Below are 19475 nucleotides of genomic sequence, written 5' to 3'. Positions count from 1 at the left end.
CAGGGTTCTGTGTGAGCAGGCACTGTTCGACTTACTGGAGAAACAGAAACTTTGATTTGAAAAAACAAAAACAACAACAACAAAAAAGCAGCATAGGTTCTAGGTTTTGGTCCTCCAGAAGGGCCAGAAAGAAAAATCCAAAATGAGGTGCAGGCTGGTTGTCCGGCTGTGCCCAGGGCCCACCAGGTGCCCCTCCACTCAGCGTCCCCTCTCAGCCAGCCGGCAGCTGCAGGGCGCTGGGAGGTCACTGTCCGCACCAGCAGCTGGGAACCGCGTGAGGCCTGGAAGGGCCAGAGCTGTGGAGCCCACAGCACAGGGCCTGGCCCTGGTGGTGCTCGGGCACAGGAAGGAGGCCGTTCGGCCAGGGCCTCCTAGGAGCTGCACCGGCCTCCTCCTTGGCCCCGATTCTGTCACCCGGGAGGCTCTGGAATCTCTTAACAATGAGAGTGGATCAGACTGGATTTTGTTTGGGGAACGTGGGGGCCACTGGGAACTCTGCGGAGACGGTGTTGGGTAAGTGGACACTGCTCTGGGTGAGGCAAGGAGGTCGGGCTTCCTTCCTCGCTCTGCCACTGACTCGCTGTGTGGCCAGCTGGGAGATCTCTGCCCTGGACCGTGGGTCCCCTCTGTGAGGTGAGGGCCTTGGCCTCCCAGCCATGCTTCTGGGAGAGGAGCAGCTCCTTTTCAGACATTCCCTTGGGAAAGACACAATGGGGCACCTCTTCCCCCCGGCCGGGCACCGCGTGGCTGCTCACAGGGCAGTGTCTTCGGAAAGCCCGGCCTTCTGGGGAGCTAGCCTGGAGCAGCAGGAGGCCCTGACCGAGGTCTGCTGTCCTGGTGTGAGGTGAGGCTGTCAGCAGCCACGGCCAGCCAGGCCGACCCTGTGGTTAAGAGCTGCTCTGCTCTGGGGACAGGGACTCCAGGTCTCAGGGGGTCTGACCAGCCATGGCCTTGGACAGGCACTTCCCCTCACAGAGCCATTTCCTCTCCAGCCCCGCCAACAGCCCAGTGGCCCCTGCACAGAGTGCTTTGTGGGGCACGGAGCGGGACCGGCCACTGCAGCCCTCCTCTCTCAGGACCCGCTGCCATTTGCAGATGCATGAGGTCCTAACCTTCCTGCCCATCTGTGGGGATAAAGACCATGGTCTCTGGGGCCATTAAATCCAAGGTATCAGGAGATGCTGGGGAGGGGGTGACAGTGAATTTAAACACACGTTCGCTCATCTCTGTGTGTATTTCACAGTGAAAAGGAAAAAAAGGCTCTGTGTATGTTTCACAATCGAAAGAAAAACATCCCCAAAAACCCAAAATAAAACCCCCCAAAAAAAAAAAAATCCACACACACACAAAACCAAAACCAAAACCAAAACACAAAAAACTCAAAAATCAAAAAACAAAAAAACCCAAGCACACACCCCCGAGACTGTCGAGTAACGGGAGAAGTGCGCCGTGCAGGCAGCAGGACCGAGGCCCGAAGCCCAGCTCTGGGTCCCACCAGCCTCGTGGCGGGCAGCTCGGCGATGCCTGAGCAGGTGCTGACCACCTTGGAGGGCACCTGCCCGGCCCCCTTCCTCCGCCACCCGGGGAGCGGCCCCCGTGCCGACCCGTGAGGCCTGTCCTCAGAGGCGCCTCAGCCTCGCCACTCCCCACGCGAGATAGAAAAGTCGAGTCTCACCAGGTCCGTCCTGAGCCACACCTCAATGTCGTCCATGACAGAGGGCTGCGCCACGGGGACCTGCGCAGGCGGCAAGCGGCGGGCAGGCAGCCACAGCGGGCGGGGGAGACAGAACACCGACACGTCAGTCGTCAAGCAGCCCAGACGGAACCACAGGTACACAGAGCAGAGCAGGCAGGCAGAGCGGGCTGGGCGCACAGGCACGTGTGGGAGGGCAGGGCGGAGCGTGCTGGCTGCTAGAAGCAGGGCTGGCGGGGCGCTGGGGAGGGAGGCGCAGTACGCATTCTTCAAGTGGACAACTTTTTGACTCAGCCCGGGGCCACAGAGCAGCCTTCAGTCCAGGAACACGCTGTGCCTGCTGGCTGGCCCCGACAGGAGGGGTCTGCCCAGGGAGGGGTGGTGCCCAGGGGCCTGGGGCACTTCTGAGTGGGGAGAGCACCCAGGCCCGGTATGGCCTGGCCAACAGAGGCAGGCACCTTCTGCTACCAACAGACACACGGTGATATCAAGGCCTCTGATGGCCAAAGGGACCGCAGGGCCTGGTGATCTCTGTGTCTCTCTAGTGGAACCATCAGGAAGCCGCCCTGAGTTCGGCAGCCTCCTCTCGCCCCAGCTTCCAACGCGCCAGCATCAAAGACCAGAAGTTCAACAGAAAGCAGGGGAGCGGTTGGCGGGGTAACCGGCTTCTGAGCAAAGGAGGACGCCCTCGTGGTGGCTGGGCCCTGTCCACGCCTGGGCCACCCTGCCCAGGGCCTGAGAACGCATCTGGCTAGAACAGTTCGGCTGCTGTCAGATGTAATGAGATAATAATGTGATAAGAATTAAAATAACCTTCAACCCCCTCAAAGCCCCATAAACGAAATGCTGGCTCCCAGCCTAGAGAAACGGGCTGACCATGCTTCGGCCAAGTGACCTGTGTCCTCACCTAGGCTGGGTCTGGGTAGTACCTCTGGGGGCTCACTCACAAGCCCACTCTTTCTAGAAAAATTGCCAGCACGTGTCTATAGCTGGCTCACCCAACACCACAATCTAGGGGAGGAATCAAGTTAAAATACACAGTGAGAAGACTGCCCTCGTGTTCGCCAAGTCTAGCAAGTAACAGGACCGCAGCCAGGAGAGCAGAGAGCTGGGGGCACAGCCCCGCCTGACGCAGCCTCCCTGGAGCAGGAACCTGACCCGAGGGTCTGGGCCAGCTGGGCGGGAGTCTACTAGCCAGGCCGCAGACCCCTCCTCTGCCCAGCGTGAGCACTCCACAGAGGTTCAAGCCAACCTCGATCAGATCAGGAAGAATCTACACTGCCTTTTTATTTCTTTGACCAACTGGGGACTTAACAATGTTGAAATGAAAACACATCAAGGAGTTCAAACCACCCTAAAACGACCCCTGGGCAACAAGGGAAGTCAGTCCTCCCTCTGGAGGGCACACACGCCGCTGGGCAGCCCGACCCCATCAAACAGGAAGCAGCAGGCTCGCCGGGCACGATCTGCCAGGTTTAGGCTTGCTGGCAGGGCTTCTGCCCGACACGCTCCTGTGACAGGAAATGCCAACTTTCGTTATCTTGATGCTTCTAAGCCAGGGCGTTGGCCTCTGGGAGGGTGCCTGCCACGTCACCAAGTTCTCTGAACCAAGCGTGGAAAGTCAGTGCATCTCCGCAGAAGAACCGTGCCGACACCAGCTGCCAGAGCAGAGACCCCACGGCCATGGGCCTCAGCCCGCCTGGGAGGAACCCCCCAGGGGTCCACGGCTACAAAGCTTTTGACAAAAGACACTAGGGCTCATGGGCCTTAAGCCTTCGGGTTCTACTCAGCACTCTTTGTTACTGTTCATATTAGGTCCCAGGGAGCTGCCCTGGCTTCCTCCTCCGGGTGAATCTTGAGAGCCAGCTTGCTCATAAATAAACACTGACATTCGAGAAGCTCCTCACCCCTCAAAGCACCCCCCAAGCTGGATGGCGGGAGCCCTCTGGTTCCCTCTCCTCTGCTTCTCCCAGAGAGCCGTGTGTCTGTGTGAGAGCGCGGCCCAGGGTCGTGCTCAGGAACGCCGGGTGTGGGGCGGAGAGGGGGGCCTCAATCTCCTCTCCTGGGACACAGGGTGGTGGCACCCACTACTCCACTACTCATGACCCCGAATCCCTGCGTTCCAGGGAAAACAGGGGTGTCAGAGCTACTGGAACTGACCCTGGACAGACTGCCAGAGGGCCTGACCTCAGGCGTGGATCACGTGGAGCTGGGCTGCAGGCAGCAGGAAGGCGCATGAGACACAGGGATGGGCTGGCCACAGTGACTGCCCTTAACCCCGGGGCTCCCAAGCCGCCTGCCTGATAATCAAAGCGGGACACCATACTAGGGCAAAGTTCCCACCACGGGGGCATCAGACGCACACCAGACACACACGCTGCCCGGGAAACAGGAGCCACGGAAACCGTGAGGGAGGAGGAAGCACCCAGGCCAGCTGACGGGAGGGGAGGGAGATGCCTGAATGAACAAGCCTCTCCCTGGAGGAGACGGCGCTGGACATTGTCACTCTGTCACTGCCCCCAGTCCTGGACATGTCCCCAGGCTCCGGAGAGGCCTCAGTGTTCTCAGCCGTCAGAGGAGGGCCGGCCCAGCTGACCCCTGAGAGGCCAGGTGAGCCCTGGTGTGAGCATCAACTTGGGCAAGGGGTCTGATGGAGAGCTTGAGTTGGAGCAAGGAGACGGAAAGGGGAAAAGATGCGAAGAGAGAAAAATGAAGGCAGCTGGTGTGGGGACGCCTGATGATGAAGACCCGTGCCTAGACTACCTCCCCTGAGCACAGGCTGGCGGGGCTGGCTGAGTGGGGGCCGTGGCCAGGAGCACGCAGGGGAAGCCAGCTGTGGCCGTGGCCATGGCCGGGCTGTCCACTGACCTGCACGGGCTGCAGGCGGGCAGCTCTACTTAGGGGGCAGTAGGGCCGCCTGCCCAAAGGGGAACGTGCTGCCACGGGGCCAGCCACAGCCGGTGCCCTCTGCAGCCTCAGGCTTGCTGTGTCTGGGGGTCTTCCAGGCCTGAGTAGGGGGCGCCCACCCCACCCCAAACCCGGGCTCCGGTGGAAGCAGACTTTCACTAACCCACTTCTGTCCTGTTGGAATTAATGCTCGTTCATAGCAGGTTGTTTTCCCAGCTGCACCCTGCACGTGGGAGACAGCCTTCTCTGCCTGCCAGCCAGGAGAGGCAAGCACAGCCAGGCGGCCCAGGCAGGCTGCTGGAGCAGTGCTCAGGGCCTCCTCCGCAGGAAAGGGGCCCAGGGCCGGACTCACACCCCCCCCCCCCACTCCGCTTCTCCCACAAGGACACCTAGCTGTCTGTTTCCGGCGCGGCAGGAGCAAGTGCTGAGCTTGGGGTCCTGAGCCCCCCCCTACAATGCTCCACCCTCCCCAACATGAGGGAGAATCTAAAAGCCCTGTGTTCTCACGCAACAGTCCAAAAAGTTTCCAAGTAAAGAATCTGTACATGGGAGACTTGGGGAGACAGGGTTTCTAGCTATGGGAAGTAAGGCAAAGCAATTAATATACACTGTTTAAAAGGGAGAAACGCTGCAGTCAGACAGGAGACACCAGGTTAGCTGTTAGTCGGCTTGATCCTGAAGCCGGGGACTGGAGCTCCGGGCGGGGCAGGGCGGGGGCGGGTGCCACCCCGCCGCCGAGCCCCACGCAGGGCGGTCGGTGGGCAGTATCCTGTTTTGCAGGATTAAGAGGCACAAGGACACATGGCTAGACCCTCCCAATTTGGACAGTGCAGGGGACACGGTCTCCAGGACTCCTGCTCTAAGGCCACCCACACACGTGGGCCAGAGCCCCCGTCTGTCCCTGAAGAAACAAACGCAGGGCCGGGCCAGCCTCGCCTCTGAACGGCCTTGGGGTCTGGGACAGCAAGTGCCAGGCTGCCTGCTGCCAGGGGGTGGGGGAGATGCCTCCCGCTACCGGGTGTGGCTGTGCGAGGTCACCAGTTCCAAGCTGGGCAGACACCTGGGCCCGTGGTTCTGGCGGCCCTGCGGCCCACATCCTTGAGCGCCGGCCACACCTAGTTTAGGCAGGTGACTCCTGTGCGGCCTGCAATCCTGTAACACCCTCCCCCTGGCCACAGCCCACGTGGTCCCTGGGGGTCAGTCGTGCTTCCTCCTCGTGTGTGCAGTGTCTCCCCCCATCCACCCAGAGGCCTACTCTGCACTGGTTTTATCTTTCCTTCTCTGCATCCTCGCCGCCCCAGCCCCGCCAGGCACACAGCCCTCTGGTCTCTAGGTCAGAGGCACTCAGCGAGGCTGTGGCTTCATCAGAGGGGAAATCCTCACTCCAGCGCAGGCAGCCTGGGACGAGTGACCCTCCCGGACACAGACTCAGGGCCACCTGATCACGAGGCAGGACAGACCCTCCCAGGGCTCTGAGCCGCGAAGGCTGTATGAGGTAACCGCGTTTATGATATCCAGCGCCCCTGGCTGGGTCATCTTCTTTTTCTGTTCCTATTGTGTTTGTGTGTTTCTTTAAGAGGTTTCAGATCCTTCTGGGGGACACAGTGGGTACAAATAATTACGTTATAAAACCCCATCAGCCTAGGACTGCCAAGGTCACAGGCTGGAGAGGACTTCTCCTCCCAAGCCAAAGCCACAATAACTTGTGCTCATCCTGGAAAAGTGAATACTTCCCAGAGCTCCAGAGACAGTAAAAGGGGGAGGGCCCTCCCCTCACTCCTGCAGCTGCCGGAACCTCGGCAGAAAGCTGGGGGTGGGAGGGTTCTGGAGCTGGAGTCCGTGGCTGAAGGAGACGGACAGGAGGGAGCGGCCTTGTACTGTCTGACTCGTGAGGGCTGAGTAGGCGACAGGGATGCACTGGGTGGACAGGGCCGGCGCAGCCAGCAACCTCTCACCATTCCGCGGGCCCGGAGCCAGCTGTCTAAGGGCTCCAGGTCAGAGTCCCCATCTTCACCTTTCTTCTGGGCCGAGGGCAGAAAAGTCCCAGAAAGAAAAGTCAGGCCAGACCCGCATGAAAGAAGGTCCGAGCACATGGTGGGGACAGGAGGGCCTCCGTCAGAGCCTGTCCCTTGTCACGTGAGAAGCCGCAACCCAGTGCCCCCCGCGCCGTCCCCTACCCCCACCCGGACAAAAGAAGAGCTCAGTGACCAGGAGTCCCAGAAGGGTGACACGCACTCACGCCAACATTTCCGCACTCTGGGACATCTCAGCCGGGTCCCAGGAGGCTGGTCCCAGGAGGCCGGCCCCGGCTGCTACTCAGGATCGGGGCTCTCGGGGTCACCAGAGGGTCGACTTCAGAGAACCAGCTTTTACAAAATCACGTCTACTTTCTTCTAACTTATTTCTGCCTTTTTCCCCTCTTCTTCCTCCTTCTCAGTTACCTGTGTGTTCTTTTTCCAAACTTTGAACTTCAGTGCTGGATTTGGGGATACTGCCCTTTTTTAAATGATGTGGGTATTTAAAGGTAAGACTATGGATCTGACGGACCTGTGGAGATGTGGTTACACAACTTTTTCCCCTTTACTGTGTTCTTAGTCTCTCCCTTGGTCCAGTTTTCATTTCCAGGTCAGCGTGGTTCAGGATATGGAACATGATAACCTGAAGTCCAGGCCTGAGGACGCAGGTGAGTCAGTGGACATGCACACAGACACACGGACACACAGACACACACACACACACACACACACAGCCCACACTCACCCCCGCTCCCCAGATCACCCCCTTGAGCAGCCTGCCTCCTGTCAGGTGGAGACGCTGAAGACAGGCAGGTGGGCCAGGCCAGGCGCCCACGGGTGAAGGCGGAAGTGGCCGCATTCCTGAGCGTGGAGCCCAGGCCTGTACGCAGGCAGCAGAGGTGCAGCAGAACACAGTGGGAGTGGCGGGAGGAGACCCTGCAGGCAGTGGGGGGGAGGGGCCGGCCTGGCACCCTCTCAGTTGGAGGGAGCACGTCCCCAGTAATGGGGTCACATTACTGGACCAGACCAGGACCCCGGCCACCACGCAGGTTTGGGGGGCCGGGTCTCGGGAGTCGTGCGGAGGGCTGGCTCTTCCGTGCCCCCTGGTGGCCAGTGCAGACAAAGGGCCGCTTGGCCCTCACGCAGCCAGCTGAGCCACCAGGGCCCTGGGGACCAGGAGTCCCTCCCACAGGGCGAGGTTTCTCACAGGGACCAGACCGCAGCCCTGCTGCCCGCCCGGGCCAATTGGACAGGGGCCGGGAGGCCAAGGCCTGGCCTTCAGGACACCGACCCCTCTGGTGGACAGATGATCACTGCCCCTTTCTGTCTTGGGGAGGGGTGCAGGGGGGCTGGCAGCTGTTACAGGGCCAACATACATTCACTCACTCGCTGCCACACACGTTTCTCAGGCAAAGAGGGAACCATCTCAGGAGAAGCATTAAGGCACAAACCCTCTTCCTTCGGTGAGATGCAACCTCACAGATCCGTGACTGCGTTTTGGCTCCAACAAGCACCATCCACCACCTCCAAGCACCTCCACCTTCAGCGCGGCTCTTTCCAGACATGGAGCTTCCCAGAGTGCCCTCCCCACCACCACCTGTCCCTTCCACCCTCTGGCCCTGCTCCCCAAACCCGCCCAGACCATCAGCTACTTCTAATAGGGCCCTGCCTCGCCAGGCCCATGACAGAAGACCGGCAGGGGCCGGCAGGGACCACGCAGGATCCCGTCTGCGTCAGGGCCGTCCCTGCCAGGCACGGCCCGCCCAGGGCGCCGCAGCCTTTGGGGAGAGGCCCTGCGCCCTGGGAACTCGGAGCCACCACAGGAGGAAGGGCAGGGGCTCCCGGTCGCACCTCCTGGGGAAGCAGCCCTGCCTGCGGCCGCTCACCCAGTACCCCTAGCCTGACAGCCTCTGGGCCCAATTCCTCCTGGGTGTCACGGGAAAGCGGACACGGGCGTGTGGGGGTTGGCGAGGGCTGGATGAGCTAACACAGCTGTCATCCTGGTCTGCCCTCCCTGCACTCCAGCTTCTGCCTGACTATCCAGCCAGCTTCCCCCCACCCTGCAGGACTCCAGGCAGAAAAACAGATTAAAGACCTACCACTTCGGAGCTCTGTTTCCGACTGTCTAGTGCAGAGGCAAGTCCTCCGACAGCCTGGGGGTCCTCGTAGGTGGCCCTGGAGATGAAGCAGCACCGGCAGGAAGGTCACAGGGGACGGGCAGTGACTTGCAGTCACTTCCCGTCTACAGCCCCTTCCTCCTTCCTCACAAGCACTCAGCACAATGCTGCCCATGGCCTCAGTGTTTCAGCCGTAGCTGAAGCCAGAGGCCAGGGTTTGAGCACAGGTTCAGCCAGCCCTCCCTCCAGGGTCGGGACTCTGCACCTCACTGTCCCTCTTCTAAGTAACAGCACGGGCATCTCTACGGTGCAACGGCGGGATGGCAGAAGTGCCCTGACACTGCTTAGCGGGAGGGGCTAGACAGAGGAAAGGCGGTTTTAATCCTTGTTTTAAAAGCACAGCCTGAGCAACATCTGACAAGGAAGCTGGTCTCAGGGTCTGGGGTCGGGTCTGTTGTCTTCCGCTCCCCAACTTCCTCCGCTGGATCACTCTGAAAGCAGCTTTTGCTGAAGGGCGCATGAGGCCCTGGGTCTCTGGTCCACCGCTGAGTCCTGAGCACGGGGCTCAGAGACCTCCATGTGTCAAGACATTGGGTCCCTGGGGAGGTGGGGAACAGTGTCCCTCACCTGCCTTTAGGCTGGACAGAAAGCTCAAAGCAGGTTCCAGAGAGCTGCAGGGGGCTGTGGATTCTGGATTCGACTCCCCCACGTCCACATGGCTCACGGTGCTCAGAGCTGCTGTCGGGGAAGCCCTGCCTGCACCCCCGGGGGCCCTGGCTCCCGGCAGACGAGGTCACGAGGCAGCAGAGAGAACAGCAGAGCCCCCTCCACTCCTGTGACTGGCGGGGGAGCCGCGACACATGCCCCACAGTGGAGTGCTGGCCCCCATTCCACGTCGCGCCTACCGACAAGTCCCAACAGCCAGAGTTTAGAGTTCTCAGAGGTCCTGGACCCGGCAAACAAAAGGCCTCTCGTGCTAGTGTGGGGCCAGACGGGGGTCAATCCCCCCCAGGGTCTCCCGAGAGCCTTCGACAGGGTCCCCACATACGTCTTGCGTTGCTCAGCCAAGGAGCTCCCTCTCGTCTGGGCAAACATGTCAAAGCTGTCCCGGGGGTCGCACTGCTGCAGGGAACTGAGGGTGCCGCTGACGCTCTCTGTCCCCAGGTCTGTGACAAGAGAACGGGGGTGGGGTGGGGTGGCAGGAACGAATGTGGATCTGATGTGGTGAAGGGCCACCCAGGCGGGGTGAAATTCTGGGGGGAGGGGGCAGAAGAGAGAGGGGAGAGCCATGGACCCCCAAGCCGCTCAGGAACCAGCGGGGGTAAGAAGGCAGGCCCACAGGCTCCGGCCTCCCCAGGGCACTCCGGGTGGCTGGTCACAGCTGAGGACGTGGTCGTTTATTTGTCAAGTATTCCACAGGCGCCTGTGCATTCAGAGCCTAACCCTGCCTGGACCAGAGTGAATCTGATGTGGCTCTCGGCCTCCAGGGTACCCAGGGTCAGGGAACAGACAGAGACAACAACTTAGCTGGAGGCACTGGAGAGGCTGGAAGCTGCCACAGCACCAGGGGCCTGGGCTGCATGCGGGTGAGGGGTAAGGGGTGCAGGGCCGGGGAGCCCAGGGTGTGGTGTGATCGGGGCTCACAGAGAGCCACAGAGGATGAGGCCTCAAACACCAGGTAAAGGAGCTGATGGAAAAACACTCGACTTTTTAAAGAGAGGAGGCAGCAGAATTCAATGTGAATTTTAAGAATTAAACCTGGTGGCCACGTGCTGGGTGGGCTGAGAGCAGGGAAATCTGTGGCTACAGACATGAGATACCGAGAAGCCAGAATTACAGTAACTGACAGGGCGCTAAATAAAAGCTCAATTCAACTGAAATGAAATGAAAGTAGAAATATAGATATTAAGAAAAAAAAAACAGACAAGCAGGGTAGAGGACAGATTTTGAGAGGGTCATGCTCATTAATTATTTCAAAACCACAGCTTTATTTTTATAGATTGGCACCATCCCGTGAGTGTAAGACCTCAAGTCGCGCCCACACTTTGAAGGCAATGACCTGTGGAAAAGCGGCGTCTCCGTTTCAGGCTCCAGAGGATGCAGCACTTTTGCTGATGCTGCTTCGAGGACGGCAAACCCCTTCCTGCTTCTGCGCGCAGCTGACACCACCAGGCAGCCAGAGCATGTTGCCCAAGCCCTGATGTGGCCTCGGCACCCTTCCTGGACCCGCGTGTCTAGCACCCAATGAACTGAAACCTACTTGCCACCCTTGGCCTGACTGACACTGAGGAGGAAATCACTTCAACCACAGGGAATATTCCAGATACAACACGGCCGCCACCTTTCTTTAAGAAGCAAGCAGCTTCCCGTTCCTTGGGCCCGCCCCCACCCCGGCTTTCCAACACAGATTTAAACTTTAAGTTTGGGGGAAGAAGTTTTGAAGCGAAGCTGGGCCTGGAAACAGGCTTCCCCACGGACCCCCCACAGGGCTCTCTCAGGCGTTGCACAGAGAGAAGGGCTGGAGACACTCACCCAAGCCCGCCAGCTGGGAGGAGAGGGAAGACGGGGGCGCCGTGCTCCCTACGGCGGGGCTCACCACGGCTGGAGACCCCGGCCCCAGGTCTATGAGGTTGTCCTCTGCCACTTCACTCAGCGCCTGTCAGGGCAGGCGGGCCTGGCATGAGCAAGCCCAGCCCACAGGCCACCCCCGCACCCTAGCGAGGTGAGGCTGCCTCAGTCACCAGGACAGGGAGGTCCCGGGAGCTGTCACCCTCCCGCCAGGGACGTGCCGCCAGCGCCTCGTGGGACCCCATCACCAGAGCCTGCTCTTCCATCGCCCAAATACTTTCACCCGTGCTAGAGAAACCGGAGGTGAGGCCAAACCAAGGCGGGTGTCCTGGCCCCAGAGGCGAGAGTCCTGAAGGAATACTCACCCCATTGCTGGCATTCTGTGCGGATCGGCCCGACCTGTACCGCTCGAACCTGACGGAGAAGGGAGGGCAGAGTGAGGGGGGACGGAAGCCCAGGACACGGCACCGTGATGCTCCCTGGCCCCAGGAGCTTCTGGAGACCGAGGGCAGGAGGCCAGCAGAGACCCAGCTCCAGGAAAGGAGACCAACCAGGCCCACCTCCTTCGCTGTGCCTGCCACCCCATGGGGATCCCTGGAGCAGGTGTCAGCTGGCACATCCAGGCGGCCAGCAGAAGCTCCCCCCGCCACCCCTCGCAGCCCGGGCCGTGTGCTCCTCTGACCTGGAGGGGAGGCTGGGGTCCCTCTGAGGGCGAGGCAGGCACTGCAGCCCCTGGGGTTCTCCAGCTGGGGTTCTGCTGAGACCCCTGCTCAACATCAGTCTGCACCCTCGCTGGGGTCAGTGCCTGCTGAGGGGGACCCCAGGGGGGGACACCTGGGTGATGCCTGCGGGGCTGTGCTTTGTCCTCAGTGTCTAAAGGAGCAAGTGCCCAGAGGGCCCCTGAGACTTTCCAAGGCTGGAGCACCTCCCCAGCCCTCTGTGACGGACAAGCGGTCTCAACAGAGGCCCCCTGGCCCCGGCTCTGCTTGAACTGTGACACTGGGGCCGAAAATGCCCGCGCCAGAAGGGCCTCATGGCTCTAGCAGGTGAAAGGCAGCCCATTCAGGGTGGAGGAACTGGACCGCCCTGCAAGACCACAGGTGCTGGTGTCTGCTCCTGTTCCCCCACGGGCTGGGACGGCTAAATCCTTACACCGAGGTCTCTTCATCCATCAGACAGACACCGGCCACCCACCCCAACCGCCGCAGTCGAAGCTGAGAAAAGCCCAGAGTTGTGGCAGCCTTGGCCAAGTCACCCTCCAAGGCCCCAGAGGCGAGCATCTGGAATGCCAGGACAGCAGCCACCAGCCGGCAGCCCTGAGAGGGGGTGCCCGGGCCTGGCCCACGGGAGGAGAAGGCTGGCCTGGTGGGGCGCTTTCAGGGGCGGCCGCCCATCAGAGCGACCGGTGGAACCTGCCTGGTGTCAACCCGCCCCCGGGAACACTGCCCGGGCCACATGGGGAAGGGAAAGGTACATATATGTTTGCTGCCTCGAACCCAAAAAGGCTTTGGCTGCAGGAGAGCGAGAGTGACTGTGTTCCCGCAGCAGCACCCTGACATCTGGCCTGCACCCCGCCTGCCTCTGAACATCCAGAGAAGGGAGAGATCTTGCTCTTTCCAAAAGCGGGTAAGAGCAAATCTTCTTCCCTCGGTGGAGACTTTCCCTGTCAGTCCTTTTCCCGCGCAGAGGCCCGTCAGAGGCGCAGGCGCAGGAGCTGCAGCCGGTGCCCGGTCCTCCCTCCCGGGGGGACGGCCTGCAGCTCACGGAGCAAGGCCTGACCCGCGACCCCGTCTCCTGGGCTACTCCCCCACCCCCGCCCCCGGCCTCCCCGCCCCTGCCGCCCGAGCACCGCCCCCACCCCGTCGCCCCACCCCCGCCCCGCCCACCTCTCGTAGCGGAGGAAGACGTTGTTGAGGTCGTCGTTGACGTGCAGCAGCTCCTCCGTGACCTCCTCGTTGCACACGCGGGAGATGAGCTCCACGATGCGCTGCTGCATGGCGCGGCAGGTCCTGTGCAGCTCCTAGGGGACAAGCGCCTGCTACCCCCACGCTTCCGCCTGCCTCCGCGTGCTCTCCAAAGACGTGTGCTCACTCGGAGAAGCCACCAAAGGGGTCGTCCACAAAGCCAGGTGTGCGAGAGGCAGGTGGAAGCCCCCTCCCCGCCTCCCCCGGCCGAGGCTTGGCTTCCTCCGGAGACAGACGCCGCGGGCGCAGAGCATGTCTGTGCAAACCGTCTTCAAAGCCTGAGGACGTGAACCTGCACCTGCTTTTCCTCCTCCACAAAAGCCCCCAGGCCTTCCTGGCACTTGGGACAGGCTGGCCTCATCCTCTGCGGACCATAGCGCATCTCAGGTGTTTTCTGGGGTTGCCAAGGAACACACCGACTCCCCAGCCGCCCCAGACCGCCCAGGGCGCCTCCGCCTCCAGAAAGGGAAGACCGGTCCAGCCCACCCCAAACAGCAGAAGCCCCGCGCCCCGAGCCAGAGGAGAACCAGGCCGACCCTCCGCAGGCTGCACACACCTGAAGCTCCCACCTGAAGCAGGAGAGGGCAGGGCTGGGCCCGGCCTCCCTGTGGGCACGGGCCCTGTGGCAGGCAGCAGGCAACTGTGACTGATCATTAGCTGTTTGGGCCTCTCTCCCAGAGCGGGATGAGGGGCCAGGGCTGGGAAGAGGTGACGCTCTGCCCGGGCTCCCCAGCAGCCAGGGTGGGTCTGCTTCCGTGTGTGCTGAACACCGTGTGTAAACACCGCAGCTTCTCTTGTGGAGGAAGGGCTCCGTGACTTTCCCGAATGTTTGGGAAGCGCTAGGTGATTTCGGAGGCCTTGCCCGGAGGCGGGATGACACCCGAGGGCCCAGCACGTGGCCTCCTGCCTGTGGCCTTCGGCTGGGGTGCTGGGCAGGACCGCCTGGACCAGCACCCAGGGGCCCCCCCAGGAGCTTTGCCGAAACACAGGCCTGGGGGGTCTCATCATGAATCAGGGGTCTCTACAGAAAGTTTTACCTTCTCCTTGCTTCAACCTTTCAAGTTACTGTCTTTCAAAAATATTAAACAGGAAGGAAAAAAAGAGACGGAATAGAGAGGAGGACCAGAGTGTGAAGATTCCTGCCGACCCCGCCACCCACTGGCTGACCACATGGCCTCCACACGGCCGGCTCAGCGGGGAGACCCTCCCCTGCCTCCCGCCACCTCTGCACACCCAGCTGGGCTTCTTCTCCTGGTCCCGAGACACTGGGAGCCATAGCCGGCCCAGCTCCCCCTCCACCTGGCAACAGCTGGGGCAGGAACTTCCCAGACACAGAAGGTCTCAGCCTGGCCTTCCTGTGTCTGGTTCTCAATGAAGGGGAGACCAGCTGGTCACCGCTCTGTGCACAAGCCCTCCATTCCTCAGAGCATCTTACAGAATAGCCTCTTTTCTAGTCTAATTAATCCCAGTGCTTTTATCTTTTCTCCAAGGGACGTTCTCATCCCCACCTTGCAAAACCATCTTCTCATCTTCCTAACAGTTCTCCTCTGAACCCTCTCCAGGTTCTAAGGGGAGGAGTGAGGTCCTGAGGACCTGTCTTCTACAGCTGCAAAGGGGAGGGAGCAAGAGAACGTCTTTGCTGAAGAGAAAGGGGACGAACGGGCTAAACACGCAGGATAAATGAGATTTCTCTAGAGGGAATGGTGCCATCATTCTGGTTTTTGTTGAAGTGAGACACAAGAGGCAAGAGGGGACCACCTGCCACCCGAGAGACAACGTGGGCCAGAGCTTCTTCCAGGGCATGAGGGGTGGCCAGGAATGGATGCCCATGTTGGGCATGGCCGGCTCAGGTAGTGAGTAAAGACACAGCTGGAGAGGAATCTGGGAGCAGCCGAGGGCACCGACAGTGGCACCGCAATCTTTACAGATCCCGAAAGCTGGACTCCCAGGCGCAGCTAAGGGCGAGAACTCCAGCCCCCAGGGAGGCAGTCTCAAATTTCAGGCAGGACCCAGTGCCCACACCCACGACGAGGAAGACGAGGCTGAACAGCTGGCGAGGGAGGTGGACGGTCTTCAGTGGATGGAAGTTCTCGGTTTCCCAGCGCTGCCTCCTGCTGAGAACCCCCTGGCTGACCCGTGGGGACGATGCCAACAGCCAGGCTAGCACCATGTAGAGACTGGGCCGTGGGAGGGGCTGGTGGCCACTGGCAAGTATTAAGGACCCACCACATGACAGAGTAATTTGTTTTCTGCTGCAGGTCAAGCAGACAGACCAGGGCAGAGTCCCAGGAGGCAGACTTCAGCTCCGTGTGTGGAAGGGGAGCAGCTTGTGGTCACAGTGGCTTCGACAGCTGCGCCCACACTGTAGCTCATTCATCAGACGATGCCCAGTCCTTCCACGGTGAGAGATCACCCCAGGCTCCGAGGTGAGGTGACCTGCCTAACGTAAGGACATGAACCCAGGGGCGCCTAAGCTGTGGCTCTTCCTGCCTGCTTGTGCTGCTTCCCAAAGTCTATTCCGTGTGGAGACAGACATGCTTCCAGGGAATGACAGGATGTTAAGAAGAGGCAGGCGGTTGGGGAGGCAGCACAAGGAGGAGCTGGACCAGCTGCCGGGCGGGTCCCCCCAGCTCAGAGGGAAGCCTCCACCTTCCCAGGGACGTCCCACCACACTGTCCCGGGGGACTCAGTGCCCCCTCGCCCACCCTGCCCAGTGTTCCTGCCGCTCTGCAGACTGCAGGCCAGGCCACCCCTGGAAGCACTGTGCAGTGGCAGGAAGCCGCGGCAACGGGCATCCTTGCCGACACCTCCAATCTCTCCTCCACACTTCTTCTGCCTCTTGCCCAGCAATTTACACTCAAGTTGGGAGCCGCTTCTGACGGTGTGACCACTTGGGATGGTGACAAATGCATTTGCTTCCACAGCCCCGGCCAGCACTGCGAGCCTGGCCAGCTTCTACCCCAAGCGATCTGGCCGCTCTCCAGCTCGACAGAGGGGTCCTCAGGGCACAGTCGGACCCTGTCCCTTTCCAAGCAGATCGTGGCATTTTTCCCAAGCGGAAGCTTGCTGTTCGGTGCTGCCCCGAGTGACCCCTGGGAAACCCCACCTGGCCAGCTGCCGACTGTGGAGGGAAGGAGGCCGATGTCGAGAATGATGGAGGAGCGAGGCCAGCGGCCTGAAGAGCCGTGTCTGTTCACATCGAGCTGCCCGCCCCTGAGCCTCCCAGGCCGGAAGGACAGCCTCCCACTGGCGCCCAGCACTGCCCTCCCTCTGACTTATACGACAGCATGAGGGTGGGTCGGCTTGGAGTCGGAACAAAACAGAGGGAAGGGAAATGTCATGGGAAGCAACCTATTTTTGAAAACTGTGAGCTGAGGCCAGGGGATCAGGTTCCGTTTGTCTTGGCTGACGGGCTTGGGTACACACACACGCACACGTGTGCATGCACACGTACACAGGGGTGCCTGCTGTCTGGGTGGCTTGGGCCGTCTGCTGCACACTGGCTTTGTTCTGCTCCCCCTGCGGCCAGGAGCTCAGCTCCGTCCACTGCAAACCCCTGTCAGCAGGAGCTCTGATGCTGACACAGCACAGAGCTGCCTCCAGAGGCCCGCTGGGTTTCTGGACTCTCTGGGGACGCATCTCAGATTCCTGTGCCTCGAGGGATGCCTGGAAGAGCCCCTGCGGGCCAGGGATGGAGGCTGATGCGGTAGCGATGGATGATGTCTTGCCGGGTGCCCCAGAGTGTGGCACCTGCACATGGGACTTGCCCCAGCCTGGCTGTGGCTGGGAGGCCCTCCTCGTGGTGGGAGATGGGCTGCCTGCTGTGAACATCTCTGGACCAGGGACCACGGCCCACACATCCCTAGGCTCTCTCTGTGTGTGGGGTGGGGGTGGGGGTAGGGGGTGCCCAGAGCAGGCCTCCGCCCACCCTCATCCCCTGAGGTGCAGACAAGCAGCAGGGACCCGCCCAGCCCCTGGGAGGGGGCGGGGCAAGCCTGAAGCAGAGTGCAGTGTGGCCCTCAGGGGACAGAGCCAGGCAGCCCTGCCATGCCCACCTGCCCCACCTCCTGCTGGAGACAGCCCCAGGCCTCCCAGAACCCTCTCCCCCTCCAGAAGGTCACTGCTTCTGAGGGCAGTGCCACTGCCACTTCCCACAGACGCCGGAGTGTCTGAGCCAGGGTTGGGGATAGCTCTGGGTCTGGCGGACCCAGAAGCAGGGCCTGGGGCAGGATCCCCGCAGGCCAGCCTTGCTCCTGGGCCCTTTTGTGCCAGGTTTCTGGGTCTGCAGGGCGTCCCGTTAGCTACGGAGCCTCAGGAACCACGATGTGGGCAATCATCCTGGGAACCCACAGCGCCAGGAAAAGGAAAGGGTCCCCTGCTTTACCCCACGCTCAGGGAAGGCTGAAGGTCCCTCACACATTTGTGACATAACGTTGGGTGAACAGAGATGTGCAAAATCGAGCACGGGATATCATCTCACCCACATTTGAAATAAACATGGGAAAGCATCGTAAAGAAAAGATGTGCTTATCTGTGGACCCTGGGACTAAAGAAGATTATTATTTTCTTCTTTGACTTCCATTTTCTTTCAAAAGGCATGTATTCTGCAACTGGCACTTTCTAATCAGCACAAAGTGTTTTGTTTTGTTTTGTTTTGTTTTGTTTAGAACAGAGGTACTGGGGATTGAACCCAGGACCTCACGCATGCTAAGCATATTCTCTACCACTGAGCTACTCCTACGCCCCCAAAAACTGTGTTCAAGGACAATAAAGAAGAGAGCCTGGGACTGGACTCTGAGGGCCCCCAGGGCTTTGGGGCCGAGTGTGGGTCACATGGGCTCAACCCCTCTCGAGGACAGCACCCCAACCCCACCCCACCTCCCACCTCCCTGCGTGCCCCTGGCCCGGAGCTTCCACGAGACGAGGCCCCTCACCTGCAGCAGCTCCAGATCGGACGAGTCCTCCTGCCCAGGGACCATTTCTGTCAACATCTCAGACATGACTTTTGTGTTTCCTCGAACAACATCCAGTTCGCTGCGCAGCCTGGCGATCTGTTGGGGCCAGGGAGGAAGGCCGGGGGAGGCCAGTGAGCCTGCGCCTGGCGGGACACGGCCTCACTCCGCCTGCCCGTGAGGGTGAGGGCAGCTGGCAAAGACCTGACTGGGGGACCAGGCTGCCACTGTGGCTGCTGCCGGGGACGTGGGGGAGAGGGGCTCTCCCACTGTGGGGCCTGCAGCAGGAAGTGGACCTCTCAGGCCCTGTCTCTGTGCGTTCACATGGTGGACGGTGTGGCCCCCAAGGTCCCTGTGGGGCGGGACCCTCGTCCAGGAACCTTGTGGTTGCAGACTCCAGCCGGGAGTCTAGGATCTCTGATGTCTGGCCAGCATGAACCACTTACTTCTGGCAGAAGACACCCCACCGGCTCCCTACCAAGGGATCCATGCCCCGACCTGCTCTCAGGAGACTGAGGCTCGGTGTCTATGTCCCCTGGGAGGAGCAGAGCTGGTGTCTAGCTCAGGCCTGACTCCCCAGCCCACCTCCTGCCCAACCATGGCCCTCCTTGGAGCTGGCAGCAGGGAAACGTGCACGTGCTCCGTTAACCAGCACAATCGCTTGACCCCTCTGTGTTTTATTTTTTTCATTTTCTTAATGGTGGTACCAGGACTGACCCACTGACCCCCGTGGCAGAGTGGTCTGCCCCTCAGCTGCCCCCAGACCTCTCTGTTCAAATGCGGTTCCGTAAGAATTACTTGTCACAAATGTTAAATAAGAATTAAAAAAATGTAAACGTTGGGGTTTTTTTTTCCAAGTCTGACCAATTCTCAAGTTTTTACTAATGGAAATTCTCTAGATTCATCTAAAGACAATTGTTCAGACTCATCTAAAAAAAATCCAGTTTGAGGCTGAGGCAGCCCTGCCCCCGAGGACACAGCTCAGGGCTGGGGCTGGGGCGGGACCGGCCCCCCGAGGACACAGCTTAGGGAGGTGGGCAGCGTCTGGGGTGAAGCAGGACTACCCTTCCTGAAGGCTCCGTGCCGGCCTCTGCCTCCACAGCCCAGGCTGACCTCGCACAGGAAGATGTAGACGTCTCTGCGGGACACCCGGGGCGCTCACGACTCAGCTCCATCTCTGGGCTCTGGGGCTCATCCTCTGCCTGCCCTGCCCCAGACCTACCTCCAGACCTGCCCTTGCCCCAGCCTCCAAGCCATCC

General features: G+C 60.7%; 1 protein-coding gene and 1 long non-coding RNA gene across 7 annotated transcripts in view; one reads left to right on the top strand and one right to left on the bottom strand.

Moving 5' to 3' along the window:
• The window catches only part of TOM1L2 (target of myb1 like 2 membrane trafficking protein), a 69496-nt gene that overhangs the window by 2644 nt on the left and 47377 nt on the right, over positions 1–19475 (bottom strand). For 2 of the 5 annotated variants that reach the window (XM_064494829.1, XM_064494831.1), the window contains exons 7-14: positions 18199–18315; positions 13187–13320; positions 11666–11714; positions 11265–11388; positions 9781–9898; positions 8715–8790; positions 6556–6621; positions 1676–1735 (exon numbers count right to left, since the gene is read on the bottom strand). In XM_064494829.1, the coding sequence (XP_064350899.1) occupies positions 1676–1735; positions 6556–6621; positions 8715–8790; positions 9781–9898; positions 11265–11388; positions 11666–11714; positions 13187–13320; positions 18199–18315 (744 nt within the window). The remainder of the gene's footprint in view (positions 1–1675; positions 1736–6555; positions 6622–8714; positions 8791–9780; positions 9899–11264; positions 11389–11665; positions 11715–13186; positions 13321–18198; positions 18316–19475) is intronic. The other 3 variants (XM_064494830.1, XM_064494832.1, XM_064494834.1) reach the window with 3 other exon arrangements.
• LOC116157655 (uncharacterized) lies at positions 9–18199 on the top strand. 2 transcript variants are annotated; one of them, XR_010384375.1, is made up of 6 exons: positions 9–513; positions 1717–1831; positions 2239–10318; positions 10718–12926; positions 15523–15690; positions 16189–18199. It is a non-coding gene; the product is annotated as an uncharacterized LOC116157655 (long non-coding RNA). The 2 variants fall into 2 exon arrangements; XR_010384374.1 differs by having other exon boundaries at positions 1717–10318.

The sequence above is a fragment of the Camelus dromedarius genome, chromosome 16, assembly GCF_036321535.1.
Source record: "Camelus dromedarius isolate mCamDro1 chromosome 16, mCamDro1.pat, whole genome shotgun sequence".
NCBI classification, from domain to species: domain Eukaryota; kingdom Metazoa; phylum Chordata; class Mammalia; order Artiodactyla; family Camelidae; genus Camelus; species Camelus dromedarius.
Note: the sequence above shows the minus strand (reverse complement) of the source record. Positions and strands in the feature narration are given on the sequence as shown.